Raw genomic sequence first — 22,147 nt, 5'->3', positions numbered from 1 at the left:
TATTTGATCCAAATGCAAAAGAACACCACAAACAACTGAATAGATGAAATTGATAGGTGACGAATAGGTGTCAGAATATTGGCAGCTTTAGTTCTGTAGGTTGCACAATGACTGAGATTTTAAGGATCCATGGCCCTCATACATAGCTGTGTTTGATTTGATATTTTTTATAACAACTAATTCTCGTAATACATCGGAAAGCAGTGTACAAACAAAATTGGAGATGTGTCTGCTATCTGCTGAGGCCCAGCTTTGGCCTTACAAGAGTGTTCTAATTGTTTTTATATGTTTTCCAGGTAGAGTGGTCAGTCCATCTGGGATGATGAAGAAGCCGAATGGACTACAGTATCGAAATTGTATTTCCTGGATCAAAAGACATGGTTTTAGTATAGACTTCTACATTTACCAATCACTGATTGACCCACAGGTAATTTAGAGAGTCTTATTAGAAGTGTAATGTCACTTTCAGATGAAATAGAATCTGCTTGGAATGATCCTGCCTTTTCTGTGGTTCGGGCCTATATTTTACAGAGGGGCATTGCTCAGGGTTGTTATTAAACTTTTCTGGAGGAGTGTGAAAAATCCCACACTCAACAATTTGTCCTGTTAAAAGTGTGGTTCTTTGAGATGCAATGCATTGAAACCAACTAACGACGAGCTGGTGTCTGCCAATGGATCTGGCAGCCTCAGTCTAGCATAAAGGTAGAATTCTATAAGCTCTCCCTGAAATAACCTCATCCATAATAATTGTTTTAAAAGTCCCATTTAAGATTGTATCCATTTTTCCTCACATTGCTCTCAATGTAGACTTCCTTCCAGCCAAGCCTGCAAAATATGCTCACCTTCGTAATTCATAGCACTGATTCCATTCAGCATTATCATCTCCCTGAAGCAATTCCCTTTTTGGGAGAGTCTCATAAGGTGCTTGCATGGGAATAGGAAGATCACCTGTCTTTAATCTAATGATCCCATCCTGTCAGTCTTTATCATCAATCCAACAAGCGACAAACATCAGAAATGGTATCCTAGCACACCTAAACATTGACAGGCATCGAACCCCAATGTATTTGTAAAGAACTGGTCAAGTTAGATAATATGTTAATCTAAATCAATAGTTACAGTGAATTCCATTACATTAAACACGCCAAGGAGAATGTTTTGACTTGCCTATGCATCTTGATCCGTCTGCCACGGTGTAGAAACCTAGGGGACACTTGCAAAAGTAGCTGCCGACCGTGTTAACACATTCACCTGCTTCACAAATTCCAGGAATGGTTTTGCATTCATCGATATCTGAAAAAAACGCATTTAGTGAGCATTAGTGTTACTGTAATGACAATTTGAAGAATGGTGCTCATATGTACAGTGCATACCATATTTATATATGACGTCCGCAAAGCATATGCTCTGCTGTGGACTAATAAACCCAATTATTCCATACCACATTTTTTATATTCTTTTCTCCTGTGATGGTTCTGTTATCTAGTAAATAGAAATGCATCTTTATTACTATACCACACATTAGGCCTGATTCACAAATGAAAATTGCATGATTATGAATGACAAATACCTATAAATTGATACACTTGAATAAAACACATCGGGCATATTACCAAGCAGTAGCAATAATTATCTCTATTGCTTGGTTAGAGACAAAAATTTACAGCTGCGCTGCGGCGATTTTTATCGCAGATAAACCTTGCTATTAGCAAGGTTTATCGCAAATGCGAAAAAAATCGGCTGCAATGCATGAATATCGCTGAAAAGTCAGCGATATTCATTCATTACCGAGCTAATGCTCTTAGCCATGTTATCCACCTCCCATTGGATAACATGGCTAAGAACTGCTCAGGGCAGGTGTTAGCTTTTGGAGATAATCGCGCTTAGCGTGAATATCTCCAAAAGTTGGTAATAGGAGATAGCAATATTAGCGACTGTTTCCAGTTGCTAACATCTTGGCACGCCCACTTTGCATGTCATTAGTGATAAATATCACTGGCATGCAAAGTGGGGCCCAAGATGGTCGCTATCTCCTACTAGCTGTCGCTAACTGGTGTTAGCGACAGCTAGGTAATAGGGAGATAATTTTATCTCCGCTTTCTTGGTTTTTAAAGCCAAAAAAGCGGAGATAAACCCCCTTGATAATATGCCCCATTATGTTTACAAAACTGTCGTAAATCTAGGATTCAGAGTGACTAACCTAGTTAAATGTGTATAACTCACACACTCTGAAGTGGAGGATTTGCAACAGCAGTGGGAACATTCAAAATGCAAATGGAAGGTCCGTACATAACGGATGCAGGAAGTGTGGGAAAGGTGGGTGGAGGAAGAAAGACACATTAAGGAAAAAAAAAACAAGAGAAGAAATGATTTCTTCAGTTACTTTCAAACAGTCTAAAAATCTTAAACCTAAACTGGCACATTTTATGTGTACTGATGAAATGCACAAGTCTAGGGCTTCGAAAACAGACATAGATGTCCTATTTATTGAAATTCATACACGTTGGGACCAGTGTCTTATTTGTAAAATAATAAGTTCTGGGGCCAAAATATTTGCCTAGAACCTACCGTTGGAGCTGTTGAAGGTCATGGTGCTGAATTCTGTGGCTAAACATTCATGATTCCTCCTCATTCATCTCTAATCCATCATCTGGCACTCGCCGTCTCTCAAACTCACTCCTGCACATTCTTTTCTATCCCTGCTTTTAACTTTTGTCACTGTTTTCCTGACTTTCTTCCTGCTTCTTTCCCCCTCTTGTGTTTTTCTCTGTCTTGGTCCAAGTATGATGAGGAGAAATATGTGCTGGTGCTCAAAAATAAATGCTTGTGGGCCCCACCTGCACCCATAAGCTCACCTTACAGGTACAGAAAGCCAAGCGCACAGCTCTTGAAGATCACATCAATGCCAGCACTAACAGCATCAAGGAAATCGTCGCCATCATCAAAGATTTACTGCGACCTCCAGCAATATCACTCCCTCAGAAGAACTTTGCAATAAGCTTTTGGAATTCTAATGCAACAAGTTCACCCCCAAATACAGCAAGTTTGACCCTCAATCGGAACCTAGTCACTGTCGCAACTAAACGTCCAATAACAGCTAATAAACAAAACCTGACCTCGTTGCCTGCCGTCATCACCTTCAAAAGAACTGCCACCATGGAGACCATCCACTCGAGGCTCCAGCTGGCCCTTGCCGCCTTCACCAAAGGAATCCTACCAATCAGCGAAGCACTAACACCCATCATCAGTGTCTCAATCAGCTAAGCCACATTTTTGGACACCATGAAACATGTCACCATCATACCACTGCTCACGAAACCATCCGCTAATCCAGCCATGCTTTCCAACCACAGACCCATCCCCCTTCTACCAAACCAGGCAAAGGTCTTAGGGAAACTAATCAACCAATGCATCAAATGCTACTTGCCAAATGCAATGCCACTTCAGCAACCACCAGCTTATCGCCTCCGTACTTTCCAGATTTACTCCCAACCAGAGTACAGAAACAGCACTCATTGCTTCCACAGACAACATCAACATGATCCTTGGCAGAGGAGACACAGCATCCCCCATTCTTCTGGATCTCTCTGACGCATTTGATATGCTTTCACACCCCATCTACATCAGGAGTCTGGACGAGATTGGCATGTTAGGCTACCCTCGCCGCTCCTTCTTGACGGATAGTACACAAATTGTCAGAGTGGTACCTTACTCCTCAAAAGCTCACAAACTCATCCGAGGATTGCCTCTAGGTTCATTACTCAATCACATCCTCTTCAATGCATTTTGATCAATGTTATCCACCCACACAACATCAACATGCTGTCCTGCAGAGATAACACGTAACTCATACTCTCACTCTCAGACAAGAACCCCAACACAAGAAACTGCCTGCATCACCAAAGTCGATAATTGGATGAAAGCTAACTCTCTGAAGCTCAATACAGACAAGACTGAAGTAATGATCTTCAGCAAGAACACCTCACAATGGGACTCCAACTGATGGGTAGCCGAACTCAGACCTACATCGACACCCAGAACCCACACCAGGAGCCTCAGAATAATCATTGTAAAAAAACTAGACTGACCACACAAGTCACTGCATCCTGACTCCGGATCACTGACAAAACCTCGACAGACAAAATATCGAGAGGACAAAATATCGAGGTTAAAATATCGACTGCCAGAATATCGACTTCCTATCTTCAAACAAGTAAGTGCAAAAATATCGACTCCAATATATTGAGTGTAAAAAATATAGAATGTCAAAATATAGAATTTTTTTAAATATGTTAAAAGTAACTTAAAAGTAATATAACAATACATTAAATTAATATAAACATATTTAAAATACTTAAATAAACGTAAAATTAAGAAATAATTAATGTAACTTAAAAAAATGTTTAATACATATGTATATATATATATGTATATATTATTAACTAAACATATACAATATTTTTACCGTAGGATAGCAAGAGGGTTAAATGTACTGTAACAACTCCAGTGAGTGCAACAGTGGGGAAAACGTTGGATAGCGTAGGGGTAAAAATTACTATTCCAACTCCAGTGAGTGCAACAGTAAGGAAAGCGTTGGATAGCGTACGGGTAAAAATTACTATGCCAACTCCAGAGAGTGTAACAGTAGGGAAAGCTTTGGATAGCGTAGGGGTAAAAATTACTATTCCAACTCCAGAGAGTGTAACAGTAGGGAAAGCATTGGATAGCGTAGGGGTTTAACTTACTATTCCAACTCCAGAGAGTGTAACAGTAGGGAAAGCGTTGGATAACGTAGGGGTTAAAATTACTATTCCAACTCCAGTGAGTGCAACAGTAGAGAAAGAGTTGGATAGCGTAGGGGTTTAAATTACTATTCCAACTCCAGTGAGTGCAACAGTAGAGAAAGCGTTGAATAGCGTAGGAGTAAAAATGACTATTCCCACTCCAGAGGGTGCAACAGTAGGGAAAGCGTTGGATAGCTTAGGGGTAAAAATTACTATTCCCACTCCAGTGACTGCCACAGTAGGGAAAGCGTTGGATAGCGTAGGGGTAAAAATTACTATTCCAACTCCAGAGAGTGCAACAGTAGGGAAAGCGTAGGATAGCGTAGGGGTAAAAATTACTATTACCACTCCAGAGAGTGCAACAGTAGGGAAAGGGTTGGATAGCGTAAGGGTAAAAATTACTATTCCCACTCCAGTGAGTGCAACAGTAGGGAAAGCGTTGGATAAAGTAAGGGTTTAAATTACTATTCCAACTCCAGTGAGTGTAACAGTAGGGAAAGCATTGGATTAAGCATGGGCGAATTTTGCGGATCTCGCATTCGCGAATTTTGCGGATTTGCGAACTCGCAATCCGCAAAATCCGTGAATTCCCGCGAATTTGCGGATTTTTTTTTTTTTGTGTTCGCCCGTGTTTCTGCCAGTTCGCGAGGGTTTTTACAATTTCGCAATTTGCGAACTTACCTGTCGGGTCGCAAGTTTTGCGAACTTGTTGTTTCTACGTGTCCAGCCTGTTTGGGACACTCTTCTTCATCACTGCCACTCTCTGTCACCACTGCCACTCTCTGACTACTCATGCCACCCTCTGGCCCACCCATGCCACCCTCTGTTTCATCACCACACCCTCTGGTTGTCCAGTGTACATTATTTTCGGCAAAGCAAAGCACACCTTCCCTGCCTCAAGTGACCTGAATTAATTTGGGGCTGATTAATGTGTCACAGAATATTTTTTTAGCTGGCACCTGCTTCCTTAGTGCGCCCTGATTAGTGATCTTTTGCACTTGCTAAGTGCTTTCATTGTTGCAAAATTAGTTACAACACCTGCCCTGCCCCAACTGACAATAATGAATTAGGGGCTGATTAATGGATTTTAACTTCCAGCCTGGCTCCTGCTTGTCTCCCTTAGCTGTAATTCAGGACCTTTGTGGCATATGTGTAACTATTCTGAGGTTCAGAGCAGGGTCACATAATAGTTGCAACTGGCAACTGAACTCTGGAGGGGCCCCTCAGGAAGCACTACAGGAAATGGCTACTAATGATGAGCCTGAACTTTTGAACCTGGCAAGTAGTTTCAGTTTTGCTAAGATCGTATTTCTGCAATTTAGCACTTATTCGCGGGGCGCGAAGTTGTACTGGGAAGCCGCGAACTCACGCGAACAGTGCGAGCAAAATCCGCTGCTCGCGGATTTGCGGATTTTGCGGGAGATTCGCGAATCTCGCGGATTGCGGATTTCCCGAAAATCCGCAAAATCCGCGAGCGAAACGGATTTTCCGCCCATACCTACATTGGATAGTGTAGGAGTAAAAATTTCTATTCCAACTCCAGTGAGTGCAACAGTAAGGAAAGTAAATACTTCTTATATAAATATAAATATCATAAATAGTAAAATCTATTGCAAATTAATTTAAATATTTAAGAATTGTGTACATTATATTACATATTCTATTAAAATGATAAATAAATATTATTTATTAATATAAATTACCTACTAATACTAATTATTTACCTATTAACAATCAATTAATTTAAAAATTAAAAATATTTTACAAAATAAACTCAATCTATTTATTTAAACAATTTAATTACTTACAATTAAATGACTTCAAAACTATTCCTTTATAAACACACAACCCACTACAGAAATTAAATTAATTAAATTAACATATTTATTAATTAGTCATTTAAATGTATTTACCAATTATATTGTAATTAATTCCAAATTAATAATTAATTAACAATTATTTCTAAATAAATACCAATAAATTAAATTACATATTTAATTCATGATTATTAATTTACTTCCCACCCTAATCCCCTATAAACCCACAACCCGCTACAGAAAATAAATTATTAAAAAAAATAATTAATCAATTTATCAATTATACTTAATTCCTAATAATATTTATATTAAATAACAATTAATGATTAATTAACAATTAATATTAATTAAATACCAATTAATTAAGAAACATATTTAATTAATTATAATTAAATTACTTCCCACCCTATTCCCCTATAAACCCACAAACTGCTACAGAAAATAAATTACTAAAAAAAATATTTAACAATTAATCAATTATATTTAATTATCAATTATATTTTAATTAATTACCAATTAATTATTAATTAACATTTAATTTTAAATAATTACCAATTAATAAATAACATATTTGATTAATTATTTATAATCAAATTACATCCCACCCTATTCCCCTATAAACCCACAACCCGCTACAGAAAATAAATTAGTAAAAATAATATATTTATCAATTAATCAATTAAAATTAATTACCAATTACATTTAAATTAATTACCAATTAATAATTAATTAACAATGGATTTTAAATAAATAACAATTAAATAATTAACATATTTAATTATAAATAAATTACTTCCCACCCTATTCCCCTATAAACCCACAACCCGCTACAGAATTATATTACACAAAAATTAAACATTAATATTAACTTACCTTAAATTCGATATTTTTGTTGTCTATATTATGTCTGGTCAATATTATGTGCATTCTATTTTTTTGATTCGATATTATTGCTATTCTAGTCGATATTACATTTTTCTAGTGGGTATTTTTGTAGTCTATATCATGTTTAGTCGATATTATGTCTAGTCGAAATTAAAAACTCGATATTATGTCTACTTACCCCTGACTCCACACCCTGTAGTTGCTGGGAAGATCTTTAAATGGCTCTCAAGCAACACTAGAAAAACTGTCACTCATACCTAGTCACCAGCAAGTTGGATTATAAGAACACCTTCTGCGCCAGGATCACCAATCAACTCACTGTAAGACTACAAACCATCCAGAACTTGGCAGCCATATTCATCCTCAACTCCCACACAAAACCCACTTCACACTCAACTCAGGGAACTACACTGGCTCCTGATACAGAGACATGCCCGACTCAAATTCCTCCCACACACAATTCAGGCCTACCTACCTGAACAGTGGCATCTCCTCCACCAACCACCCAGATACCTCCGCTCTGGAATACTCCAACTCGCATACGTCCTACGCATACACAGAACCAGATCAGGAAGAAGGGCTGTCCCTTACATCACCCTTAAACAATGGAACAGCGTCCTACTCCACATCAGGTTATAGGAAACACAGGAGGAAACCCATAAACCACGTTGGGATGGGTATATTATGTAAGCAAAAAACAATTCCCAACAGGTATTATTGAGAGACAGTTTCAATTGTGCATGCCTTTAGGCATTACTAAGAACAGAAACAAGGAGTCAATTAGATTTTGAAGAGAGGTGGTATTATTCACCAAGGACAAGGGGTATTCAATGTACATTTACAGTTTGAGACAGCACTGTAAAGATTAGATCTTGTGACAACCCAGTGGCACTTGGTGCAAGGTGCTATATACAGTTAAAGTGAAGTGAAAGTGCAAGTGCTTTAAAAAACAGCATTGGTGGCGCATAGAATATAGTATATACATCAATTACAGCTTCAATTACAATACAAGTTACAATCACTTGGAAAAAAGTTATTTTCTTGTAAGAGCTTAAAGTGTCATATGCGTCATTTAATTCAGGCTGTGTGGTCGACGGTCGGGGCGCAGAAGGCAAGAGCTCATCTGGCGTGGCTGTTCAGCAATGAATGCAGTGCCACTGCATTCATTGCTGAACAGCCACGCCAGATGAGCTCTTGCCTTCTGCGCCCCTCATTTCTTCAGACGCTGCCCAACTACGTGAGCAGTCCCAGGACAAGTCGCTACCAGCAACCAGCGCACAGTTCCCCCGAATGCCGCAAGCCACGCATCCCTGCTTGGCTTACTCACTGTACTTATCGACGACCCCGCCCTGATGACGATCCCGACCAAAGGGGATCGAAACGCCGTCGACCACACAGCCTGAATTAAATGACGCATATGGCACTTTAAGCTCTTACAAGAAAATAACTTTTTTCCAAGTGATTGTAACTTGTATTGTAATTGAAGCTGTAATTGATGTATATACTATATTCTATGCGCCACCAATGCTGTTTTTTAAAGCACTTGCACTTTCACTTCACTTTAACTGTATATAGCACCTTGCACCAAGTGCCACTGGGTTGTCACAAGATCTAATCTTTACAGTGCTGTCTCAAACTGTAAATGTACATTGAATACCCCTTGTCCTTGGTGAATAATACCACCTCTCTTCAAAATCTAATTTACTCCTTGTTTCTGTTCTTAGTAATGCCTAAAGGCATGCACAATTGAAACTGTCTCTCAATAATACCTGTTGGGAACTACTCCACATCAGAGCCTCCTCCTCTCGTCGTGAATTCTGCAAGAAGCTGAAGTCCTAACTTTTCAAAAAGCCAACATACCACAGGCAAGGCTAGACACGCAGATGCTCACAGCCAGGTGAATGTGTGCTTAACAAATACCCAATTTACTATGTAGTTTTCAAAACCTTGGCTATAGTTATCATGGTCTTGTTAGAGGGCATTTTCTTGTTAACGGGCTCTACCCTGCCTAAAAGATTCTTAAGACTGCTTATGCCTGGAAAACTCTTTACTTAATGTGGTATTCAGGACTATACAATACTCCTTACATAATTCTAGTTAAGAAGATGCACTGTTTGGACATTTTTTTTAATCTGTAACGGTTTTGGAAGTACATGTAGATGCAATATAATAATAATACATTTTTTAAAATAAAATTCTTCTAAAAAGACAGCCTGACCGTTATATATTTTGAGGGCTGGGGACACTGGGCGGAAAAAGGAGGCACTGTGAGCCCTCACAATACCTCCACAATGCTGCTCTAGTTTGAACCCACGTACACGAATATGGGCTGGCCAGTCCAGTCCTTCTGTGAGCATAACCCTCAGATAATCAAGCACCTGAACATAGATTGATTTGTTACCTTACCTCTACACAACCATACTTGTATGGTCATTTAAAATTAGGCACTCAAATTCAACAGCATTGTAACCCTCATTCAGGACCAGTCAGGAAATACAGTAACTAATGCTCAGTAGAAACTGCTTCTATATTTAGAGGTTGCCACCTGGTGAGGCTGCTTCCTTTCACCGCCAGCCTTTAGCCACAGGTACTCAATGACAATATGCTGAGACATGTCACAATAATTACCAATACTGATTAAATACAGAATGTAAACGTTTTTAATAGCTGAGGTACAAAAATCCAAATGAGGCTAACGCTGCCACACTGTGAACCTGCTCAACTGTTGTGCCTGCAGCACGGCAAAGTGAGGGGCTTTACTGTCCTGAATCACACTGTGATCTGCTTAACTGCTGCACTGTGAACCTGCTCATCTACTGTGCCACCTCTCTGTGAGCTCGCTGGACTGTACTCACCCTGCCTGTACTCCTTGCAATTATACTGCGAGGGGTAAGACGCGCTCTGCTTGGCACAGCACTGATGACGACTCTGCATGCTGGCAGCCGTCACAAGTAACATCTCTGTGAACCTGGGCTGTCTCTGTCACTGGTGCTTTGGTGCAATATGCGGGGCTTGTGGGGTGGAGAGGGTGACTTTGGATGGGTCCTTCGCCAGATTGCCAGGTATCTAGCACTATGGCCAACAGACTCAACTAATACAAAGTGATGACACGGAACATACGTGGCTTGAGACTCTGTGATCAAACGCCATAAAATCCTGATGTATCTTTAAAGAACTGGTGTGCTTGCTGCCCTACTTCAGGAGTCGCACCTCACTTTGGCTGAAGCAGATCGTCTCCACCAGCTGTGGCAGGGCCAGCTCCATGCTACTGCATACTCAGCCTCTGCACGGGAGGGTGCGACTCTGGGTGCAGGCAGGAGTTCCTTTTGAGACAACTGCAACTGATGTGATAAAGAGGGCTGATATGCCTTGGTAGAGGGGAGACTTTGGGGGAAACGTGTTGCACTGGGCAGTGTTTATCCACCAAATGATCAGACCTCATTTCTTCATACTCTGTCGGGCTGATTAGCTCTTCTGACAGGGGCGCTGTGCCAATTTCAGGGGTTATTAAATGTGTTTTAGACATGTCTTTGTACGGCTCGACTCTGCCGCTTCCGGGGGCAGCTGCCCATAGAGAAGCTGCTGGTTTGGCCTCTTAGATTACTCACTGGGATCACTGGCAGCATGCAGCTAGATGGCTCACATAGTCTGATAATTGGTAGAAACAGCTCCTGGGGACTAAATTCAGAGGCGACACACTGGCCCTGTTGTTGATGCAAGGGGGCAAGTCGGAGCTCCCAGTTCCATATCTGCTTAAGCACATGCCGGAAATATGGAAGAAGGTAGTCCAAAAAGTAGAGCCCCCTTCAGTAGGGAGGTAAATTTGTGGCATCCGGCTCTCTTTAGGAACATTGACACAACAATGTCTATGGGGCAATGTTGGGAGTGGGGGTGTCTAGAAGCAGGGGATAATTATCCAGAGTATAACTTAATCTCTTTCCAGGATGCACAGGACACTTTTGGGATAGGACCAGCCTATTTTCTACATTACGCTAAGTTGGAAAGTGTGACAAGGGAGCGCTGGACACATTTTGCTGTGGTGCCCAGGCCTTATTGGGTCCTAAATGGCCTTATTGGGTGATGAGAAAGAAGCCACTAAATGACCCACTTTTACAAAGCCCTTGGGGGTGATATGCAACCTTGACCATTTCCTGCGTGTGGTGCATCGGAGACAGATTTAGATACACCCATCTCAGATTCTGATTTGAAGCGTGCGTCAGGCCTTGCTCATACCATGTCCTGTAACAACAGGTTTAAGCTCCTGCATTTTCATTTCTTGCATCGTAGTTATGTTGCTCCATATAGCCTCAATAAAACAGACCCTACTAGAGGAGCTACATGTGCGCAATGCGGGGTGGTTGGGACACTTTTTCATAAAACCTAGTGTGGGACTGCACACAGGTTCAGGATTGCTGGGGGCAAGTGGTGCCACATATAGAAATGGCCACCGGGATTCAAATTCCATGGACAACGCTCGCCTGTCTATTGGGAGTGGTGGTGCAACCAAAGGGACACATAATCCCTTATTAGAACTGGCCCAGTTGACCTTATTGATGACAAAGAGATGGAAGGCCATTGGGTGGATCGGCATCCTGGGTTCCACTATTGACACATTGGTTACAAGACCTGATGGAATGGGGATGGCAGAGGAACAACACATGAGAATATCAAGCACAGAGGAGGAGGCAGCTGAGGCCATCATGCTGTAGGCCCAATTGTTGGTATGTTTCAGAATGACAACGATACATCCTCCGAGAGTGGGTCCGAGGCAGAGTATTGATTGAGAATAGAGTTAATGCACTTGTAAATTTTCTGATGACCTAGTGTGTAATGGTGTTTCCTTGTATAATGATCCACTTGTTGCCTTGGTTCTATGTAGACACGGCTTAAATTGTCAACAGGTATGTGGATAATTCAGCTCACGGATAAGGTATACTATATGATTGTAGCTGCCTATGTCATATATTTGACTTCAGAATATGTATGTGACTGTCAACAAGCACTGTATGTTTTGTTGTTTGCTTGAAACCAATAAAATGCAGTTTAAAAAAATGAAAACATTGTACTGTATTGTTGAATCATTTGAAATGCCAATAAACAAAAGTATTAATAATGACTTCTTAGATTCGGTCTTGATGCTATAACTGAACTGAATATTATGTCTTTCCCCACTCTTTTCTTTCCCTAATGTTGCTAAAAAGGGTTTGTTTGGGTAGCAATAAAAAATCTAACTTCTAAAGACAACATCAACCACTGTGGAACATTTTATATCTTGAGTGTATGCATCTTCGGACCACTCCTAAAATATACAGAATACTAGTACATGTGATTCCTATGCTTTGTAATTCTCATTGTTTTATGTAACACTTTCCATAGACTGATTTACATATGTTTGATTCATTGTCTCTGTATAATGTGCGTGTGATGTAAAGTTCTCTGGCACCCTATACTGTTACGAGTATCTCTATAAAACAATTTAAATTCATGTGCATGGGGCTATGGGATATAGGGGGCACTTTTGGAAGGTGAGGGAATCCATGGAGGAGGTCCTTGGGAAGGGGGGCACCAAAAAAGATTGTTGCACTGGGTGCCACAAGTGTCAAGGCCGGCCCCGGTCCAGCTCTCCATTCCGCATCCAGCCAACGGTTTTAGTATAGTACAAAATGTCATGAAAGACTGTAGGTGTGCATCAGAGTTCAAATGTGCGGGCCACAGACATATTAAGGTGTGTATAGAAATGAAAGTTTACAAGTATTGCCCTTGCCCTATGTGCCTGTCTGTTTCCTTCTCTGGGGTAGTTTATCATCAAACTTGGGGTTGAGAGCCCCGAGAATTGATTCTAAGTCCAGTGTCAGTCTACGTCTGCGGATACCCACCAAGAAACAACTTGCATCGATATCTACCTTAGCAAACTTGAACAGGTACCCGTGTCACTTTGTGAGGTCCGGGTCTAACCTCCAATTCATAGTAATTTGGCATTAGGCAAGTGCCAAGTTCACAAATTGTGTGTTGGATCTAGCGGCTTCAGGTGTAGGCAGAAGTCCCTGCAAGCATATCTTAGGCCTCATCATGTCTTCTTTCCATGTCCATTTATTGAGACAACTTGTAACATCATCCCACCACCTGTTCAAGAACCACATGACCAAACCATATTGCTGAACGCCACCCCGTCATGGCTGCACCACGTGCAAGCAAGGAACTTTTCCAGATAGATAACTTGTAGGCATTGAGGCATTAAATGGGTCAGGGTAACATAACCGCACTGTATGAACTTGAGGCTGGCATCTGATGAGATCCACAGCATCTGTTGCAAGACTCGGCTACATTCAGAACCTGTGAGTTCCTCACCCAAATCATCCTTTCGTTTAGTCCTCAAGCATGCCAATGTTTTTAATCTGGTAGCCCTAATGGCTTTGTATGCCAGTGTGATGAAGTGGCAACCATACACCAGCACCCACAGTACCTGCATTAGGGTATCCACCAGCAGCTCTATCCCATCAATCTCCCATGTAAGTGTAGATATTGCCACATATATCATAGACCCTGATTTACCTGTCCAGGACATACTAATGAATATCTGTAGGGGACAGCTCATTTTGTAAATAGGAAAATTCAAAGGATGCCCCAGGGCTGAAACCACCCTCCACATTCCCAGCCCTCCCCATCTAACGAGAGATATATGGTGCTCTCAGCTACATTCCTCCTGGCTGCCCTCAAACCAATTATACCACCATTGAAGACATTTCTTCGAAGAAATACTGCTTACGAGTGAACCAGGGCAGCAGTACCATTTTAGCCAATACAACCCGGCCCATCACTGACAGGGGAAGCCTGCACCAAAATCCAATTAAGGAACTGGCAGCCATCAGTCTCGGTCCAGGATCACCCAGGTGCGCATCTTATTGGTCTCTGTACACTCTAACCCCAAGCTAGATGAATGTAGTAGGAGCTACTGGAAGCCAAGCAATCAGAGGTGAGGTCTGCAACGCAGAAACCCCCTCGGTCAGCGTCAAGATCCACAATTTCACCATATTCGTATAGATGCCTGAGGCGCCCCAAATATGTGGAGCTCCTTAAACAACCTTGCGCCCACTTTTCATTAAAGATCTCTTCAAAGTGGGTACTGTATAAACTGGACCAGAACTGAAGAGCAGTAGAAAGCATGATGCAGACTGGGAGGCTGGCAGAGAAAGGCATTCCTGGGACCTAATCTAGATGAGCAAAGAATAGCCCATTTCGAAATATTGGCCAATTCTTGCAAAAATTGGAAATGTACTCATACAGACTTTCACGCTTGGATTAAAGTTAAGAGATTTTTAGATTCTTTAGAACAGAGAACTCACAGAGTATCCCTAGGGAACAGTGAAGGTTGCACTCTCCTGGAAGTAGCTCAGGATTCTTTTCTGAAGGGCAAGTCAATCAAACGCAAACACGTTTTTGCCTAACAAGTGTAAATGTATACATGAGTAAATGAGCTGAGTCCAAGCTTGGAAGAAACATGTGTCGGCTGAATCATCTGTATCTTCTATGATTGTATCAACTATATTCCATGTGGATCATGTTTACACTGAGTAAAGAAACGACTTACCACTTTCTATTAGTTCTGGACTATTGTTTTAAAAAGAAGCAATCAAGGACTCTATGCTACTGTATGGTTGGAATGAAACTTATTTGGGTGCCATATTAATATATTGTCTTTTTACAGGTGCAAGAGTACTCCAATATTTATTTGTATTATAAATGTTTATGTCATTGCGAAAGGGCTGACAGCACCTTTATTCAGTTTTGGGGGGGACACCCTGTTCTTTCTCATGTTTGATGTGTTGATTTAATTTAGGGTCATTAGTTGAAGTGATAAGGCAGAACCGGAATTCCGGGCTCAGAGTTGTAGAGATCATACTCCTTACATGTACACTGAGAACATGTTGACTTTCATTACTAGTCGACGTATAACTGCTCTAGAATTGAATTTTTGGGGGGCATTTATCAAAATTGTTATTTGTCACAATACAAGACTGATGTCAGTAAAATAATGTACTTTCCAGATATTGCCTTGGTGGTATGCTTGGACTATAAACCTCTAGGAGGCAATTGTATGTGGATAAAAAGACTGCCAAACGCTGTGGATGAGTTCAGCACACATCAAAGCATTGACAGCTCGTGTATCTTGCTCCTAATGCTGGTCATCCACTTAGGGTGACCAGAAGTCCCGATTTTCCCTGTACGGTCCCGGTGTTTCGGGAAGTGTCCCGGTGTCCCGACACTTTCCTCTAAACTGAATAAATGTCCCGGTTTTTGGATTGTGGCCGGGATGAACACAGAAATGTACCAGTTTTTGAGTAGTGGCTGAGTTGAGCAGACCCACTGGTGTTAAAAAGATGTGCGCATGCTCATTTCTCACTACTGGAGAAGTTACAAAGTGACGTCACTCCAGATGAGGTTATTGTGGGAAGGGAAATCTTTTAAAGAGAGACACTTTCTCTCTGGATTTCCCTTCTCTTTCTACAATGCAGCAATTATGTCATTATGCCAGCCATCGGGGCAACAGCGTGTCCGAATTGCCAGCATGACCCTGTGCTCCTCACTGGAGTCAGAGGTCACTGCCTGCACCAAGATCCAGCCAGCCACCAGTGTACACGGTAGTCCTACTTCTATGTCTATAACCTGTCCCGGTTTTGTGTTTTGGGAATCTGGTCACCCTACATCCACTGAATCCACCTGCACCAGATTACATATCATTACTTGGGTGGAATTCACCTTGAAGTGAGCTCACAATTTTATTTGACTCAATTCTTCTGCTGGGGAGGGGGCAATCACAAGATGGATCCTGGGAGTCTCCTTAGGGTTTCGGACTTCTTGGGAGAATCAGTGATTCTGGATCTGATTCCCCTGAGAATTCCTCATTTCCCTGGGTTTTCAAAGGGTGAGTGAACATCTGATTAAACGCTTGAGAATTCAGATGTGGCTGGTTACTATGGTCACTGGATCCTTCGTATTCAAAAGGCCCCTTGTCATAAGGGCCGAGGCATCCATCTGGCTGACTCGATGTTCAGTTATTTAAAGGTGATGATGTTGATGATGACTCAAATGCTACTTATGAATTACTTCTATAAAAGCAAGACATGGAAAGTAGATACTTTGAATTTCTATTATAATGCATTAAAAAAGACACCTAAATCTGTAATTATATTTGTCATGTGAGATGTATGAAAAACAATAAACAATAATGGTGCGAATAAACAAACGAAAACCATTCAATCGCAAAAAATATGTTAAACTTCCATCTACCACATACAATTCTGTTTTATGCAGTTGTACATTTGCCATGTTACCTAACAAACAAACAAGTACAGAGACCATTAATAAACTCAATGCAGAGCATGAAAAATATCACCCATTGCACCCACAATAAAAAAAATGGAAACGTGTTAAGGAATTTGCATATAAATCTGAACAGGGACATTCGCACAAAGCTGGGTGCCTTATAATATTCCACATAGATGAACAGCGGGTTTTGAAAGGTCTTACCGTCACATTTTTGAGAAACTTCATTAAACTTGTGTCCAGCTGGGCACTTGCACTCAAAGGATCCAACAGTATTAATGCAATTTCCTCCTTGACACATCCCCGGGATGGCTTGGCACTCATCCACATCTGTAATAATCAAAGAATGCAACAACAGTCACGTCGTTTGGCGAATACACTCAAATGTGACCTTCACACAGAAAAAAATCACATTACATTTAATTTTAAACATAATCCTCAGATTAGACCAGTATCTTTCTTTCCTTTATGATCCATTATATAATTTAAAATCGCACGATAAAGCTTAATTAAATTATTACTCATTTGTTATGTTTATTCACGTTATTTCACCACTGCCTTGGATCACTGTCACACAATGCAACAGCAGTGATTGTACATTACACATGCCCATGAAATAACTGCATTGGTGTTAGAAAACCATGCAACAAATACACAAACAAGTGCAGAAGGTTTTTAGAGCATGTCACCTATAGGTAGCACATCCCATAGACAACAAACCTATGATTACTTGACCGTGACATGACCCAGTCATCATACTCAAGATGAAAAGTTTGTAGACCTGCTGATGGTAAAAGTTTCAGTGTGTAGGAAATTCTTTTGATAGGTTAGACTAGGGGTCGATTAGGATGGCGGACGGACATCCGTCCGTCCGCCACCCCTGAGTAGGAGGGACTGTCCGCATGGGCAGCGGCGGTCCCTCCATGGCAATTAGGATGTGACCGCCACCCTGGCGGTCACATCCTGTATGTTTTACATTGCGGCGGGTGCTGCTTGAAGCAGCACCCGCCGCAATGTAAAAAATGAAAGCAGTGCATTTGCATGCACAAAGTGGCAGGCACCGCGCGGTGCCTGCCGCTTCGTGCACGCAAAGGCAGGGGGGTACAATAGGTACCCCCCATGTGCACCCCCCACGCAACCTTCACCCAGGGGGCCCACAACGGGCCCCCAAAGTGAATGTCCGTATGCTTTTCCACGGCGGAAAAGCCGCCGCGGAAAAGCATTACTTTCCCTACATCCTAATATGGCTGGCGGTGTCTGATAGACACCGCCAGCCATGTTAGTGCTTTTCCGCCGTGGTCGCCTTCCGACCGCGGCGGAAAAGTGGAGGACAGGTTGTGAGACCCACCAGCCATCCTAATTTGGCGGTGGGTCTTTCAGGCCTCCTCGGCGGATTCCCCGCATACTCCAGGCTGGCGGTGGCTTCCGCCGGCCCGGAGTATGCGGGGAATCCACCATCATAATGACCCCCTAAGTATAGCTGATGAAGTAGCTTTAAAATAGGCTAACTAAATCATTTACAATGGAGTAGGGTATGACGGTCGCTGGATTCTGCTTGTGGGGCTAGTCGTCTACTACATAAGTAGTAGATATGTGTAGATGATGGGGAGAGAGAAACATGTTAATGCCTCATTTTATCACTATTTCCAATGTCAATGTGTGTCAGAGCAGGCATAGCATATTAACAGATCTGCTTGAACACAATACCAACTACTACTTACACACCCAATGAAATTAGGGTTCTCATATTGGTCTGCTCATCTCTGATATTTCTTTACATTCACTCAGGAGCCCCCACAGACCCCTGTCCGCCGTACATCTTCCACAGAGCAGTCGCCACCATAGCTCCTGAGCAACAATGAACCATCAACGCCACCTTCGAATCAGGCACATTCCCCAATGACTGGAAACGTGCAGAAGTCAAGCCCCTCTCATGAAGCCCTTCTCAGACCCATCAGACCTAAAAAACTAAAGACCCATCTCTCTCCTCCCCTTCGCGGCTAAATTCACTGAGAATATCATCAACAGCCAGCTCACGAACGACATCGAAGTCAACTCCATCCTTGACTCTCCCGAGTCCGGATTCTGCAGCAACCAGCACACAGAGACCGCCCTCCTCGCCGCCACAGTCTAAATCCGCACTCTGCTCGACCAGGGACACACAGCGACCCTCATCTTACTTGACCTATCTGCAGCTTTCTACACCATCTCTCACCGCACTCTCACCGCCAGACTCTACAACGCTGGCATATAGGGAACTGCCCTCGACTGGATCCGCTCTTTCCTCACCGGTCGAACCCAGAGAATCAGACTTTTCTCTTTGAACCCACAGAAATCAACTGCAGAGTACCCTAAGGATCCTCACTCAGCCCAACACTCTTCAACATCTACATGACCCCACTCTGCCATCATCAGACAACATGGGCTCAGCATAGTATCCTATGATGACGACACTCAGCTCATCCTCTCCCTCACAAGGCAACCCGACATCCCAAGACTCAGCTTCCAGGAAGGAATGAAAGACGTCGCATCCTGGATGAGCAGCAGCTGTCTGAAGTTCAACTCAAAGAAGACAGAAGTCCTCAGACCCACGCCCTAAACATGGGACAACACCTGGTGGCCCTCTGCTCTCGGCAGTCCCCCTACTCCCACAGACCACACCCGCAAACTTGGCATTGTACTCAACTCCTCCCTCACCATGACCCAACAGATCAATGCCGTCTCCTCCTCTTGCTACAACACCCTCCACATCCTTCGCAAGACCTTCATGTAGATCCTTGCCGAATTCAGAAAGCCCCTCACCCATGCACTCATAACTAGCAGACTGTACCTCGAAATTGCCCTCTATGACGGAATCAACAGATCCCCACTCCGGAAACTCCAGACCATCCAGAACACCGCTGCCAAGCTCGTCTTCGGCATCCCACAACATGAACACATCACACAGCACCTACAACACCTCCACTGGCTCCCCGTCGAGAAGAGAGTAGCCTTCAAGCTACTCACTCACACCTACAAAACCCTCCAAAACACCAGACCCCAATACCTCAATGAAAGTGTCTCTTTTCACTCACCGACCTCGCCATGGCCGAAAACCTGCACATACGCAGAGCTCGTACAGGTGGAGGAGCCTACTCCTATATCAAAGCAATGACCTGGAACGATCTCCCGCTCAACATCCCCCACTCTGCACTTCTTCAGCAAGAGCCTCAAGACGTGGCTTTTGGGGTGAATCGGAGCTGCACGACCCCCCTAGCCCCACCCGCGCCTTGAGACCCTCATGGGTGAGTAGGGTACTTGCATGCGCAGTTAGATATGGACACTGCAATCCATGACATAGGAACGCTGGCAGCAAAATGTCTCCCTCCCCTGTCAAGTGGGATCTGGGAACTTCTTAGAGATAAGCTGACGACGACTATAGTTCACAGAGGGAATTGACACAATTTGTGGCATAATCCGTGGGAATACTTGGCTTTATAGATGTTGTAAGATTTAGTGCATCAAGGCCTAATTATTAAATTGTCCCCAAGGAGATGCTGTACGAATGACAAAGTGTACTGTCAACATTTCTTTTCTCTCTTTTATGATATGTTGTATTGTGTAATTTTTTAATTTATATTGCATTTTATGTAAACTGTGTCCTTTTAAAAAAAATAAGATTGTGTCACATACAACTTGTGACTTTTAAAGATTCGAAAATTGAACACAAATGTTTTAAATAAAAGTAGAATTTGTGATCAATTTGGAGTGGTAGAACCAATATTCCTTAAGAATATAGAAGGGTGTTGAATATATGTGAAGGAACTATTGTGTAATGTAAAGGTCTGTCGTACTATTGTACTATTTGTACTATTGAACTATTGGTCCTAATCTTAGTCTAAGGGATAGTGTATTTATGGACCACATCAGTAACCACATCTGTATTGGAAGCAGGTAGCACAGGAACAGCCAAAGCTGCCACCACAGCCCCCTGTAAAAAGCAGAGACTATAGCTGTAACCACACGAGGGACCAATGCAGCAGCAGCAGCTATATCCTTCACAATAGCTTTAACTACCACAATTGCCACATATAGGCAAAAGGAGGAGCCAGAACACTAGATAAAGCAACTGTGTCTACAACCACATCCACCCTAGCAAAAACATCTACATCAGAAGTGGGAAGCACAACAGAGACCACAGCAGTAACAACAGATTTTACCAAAGTTGTAATGAGAGAATAGATTATAGATTCCAACACATCAAGGAAAACAGCAACCGCAATGATAGGATCCAAAGCACCTACCACAAGTGCAAACACACTGAGGACTACAGCAGCAACCACATCAATCAATAAAACAGGGACCACAGCAGCAAAAACATGTCATAAAGAAACTACCACAGCTACCACCATGACAGGAACAACAACAGCTACAACCACAGCATGGAATACAGTAACAATAAAAGGTGTCAGCAAGGAAGGGACAAAAGCAGTGACCACAGCTATAACCAATGCAGGTACAACAGCTGACGTAAATAATTAATTTACTCTCTTAATTTCTATGCAGGTAAGTACTTAATCAAAAATAACTCAGATCGGATGAAAAAAGACAGAGTCCGTGGTGTTAGAGTTTCTAAGGGTTTTATTCCTCATAAAGGAATGGTCATGACCAGGATATCGGATTCTGACCACCACAGGGGTGTCAGAAGGGATAGAGCAAACTTTATTGACATTACATAGCTTATATACTTGATTTATACCATAGGAAGTAGTGTAAGAGGCGTAACAGCTGAGAGAAGACAAGATAACAGTATGCACGTGTTACTAGTACGTAATCAAGAGGCGTGAACTAGGCGTGAACTGGAGGTGTATGCTAGAAACGTCACTGATAGGTGACGCAAGTGGGTGGCACCAAGGGGTGGTGCTAACAGAATTGTTGCAATGTCAGCAGAAATCGGAAGCTTGGATGCGTGCGCAGCTGCATGACGTGTGATTGACGGGGTGCAGGGGACTTGACATTTACACTGACGGAAAGAGACAGAAGTCTGGCATGTCAGATCAACTTGTACTTTTATCGTATCTGATATCTGATGTTTAGGAACCATACTATCTGGGCGGAAAGGTCTCTAGGGCAGAAGCTATTCTATGCTAACTGTGGATGCGTGTATAAGCGCCTAAGTGTCTACATGAGAAGCGTGGGGGCACGAGGCCTTCCATGGAAGCATGGTAACAGAGGCTATGAATTTCTTGTACTGAGACAGGTCGGCCCTTTGGCTCTGCAGCTGGAGAGGATGTTTACTGGAGCTAGTAGGCAGGAATGCATTCTCGAAGAGCGGAACAGATAACTCGAAGGTTATAG

General features: G+C 42.3%; 1 protein-coding gene across 1 annotated transcript in view; it reads right to left on the bottom strand.

Annotated features, from left to right (window-relative positions):
- The window catches only part of FBN1 (fibrillin 1), a 622,956-nt gene that overhangs the window by 284,436 nt on the left and 316,373 nt on the right, over window positions 1–22,147 (bottom strand). The window contains exons 7-8 of the mRNA XM_086958277.1: window positions 17,015–17,140; window positions 1,168–1,293 (exon numbers count right to left, since the gene is read on the bottom strand). Of these exons, the coding sequence (XP_086814403.1) occupies window positions 1,168–1,293; window positions 17,015–17,140 (252 nt within the window). The remainder of the gene's footprint in view (window positions 1–1,167; window positions 1,294–17,014; window positions 17,141–22,147) is intronic.

The sequence above is a fragment of the Lissotriton vulgaris genome, chromosome 2_1 (genome assembly GCF_964263255.1).
Source record: "Lissotriton vulgaris chromosome 2_1, aLisVul1.2, whole genome shotgun sequence".
Lineage (NCBI taxonomy): Eukaryota > Metazoa > Chordata > Amphibia > Caudata > Salamandridae > Lissotriton > Lissotriton vulgaris.
The sequence above is the reverse complement of the archived record's forward strand: the minus strand, read 5'-3'. Positions and strand labels throughout refer to the sequence as shown.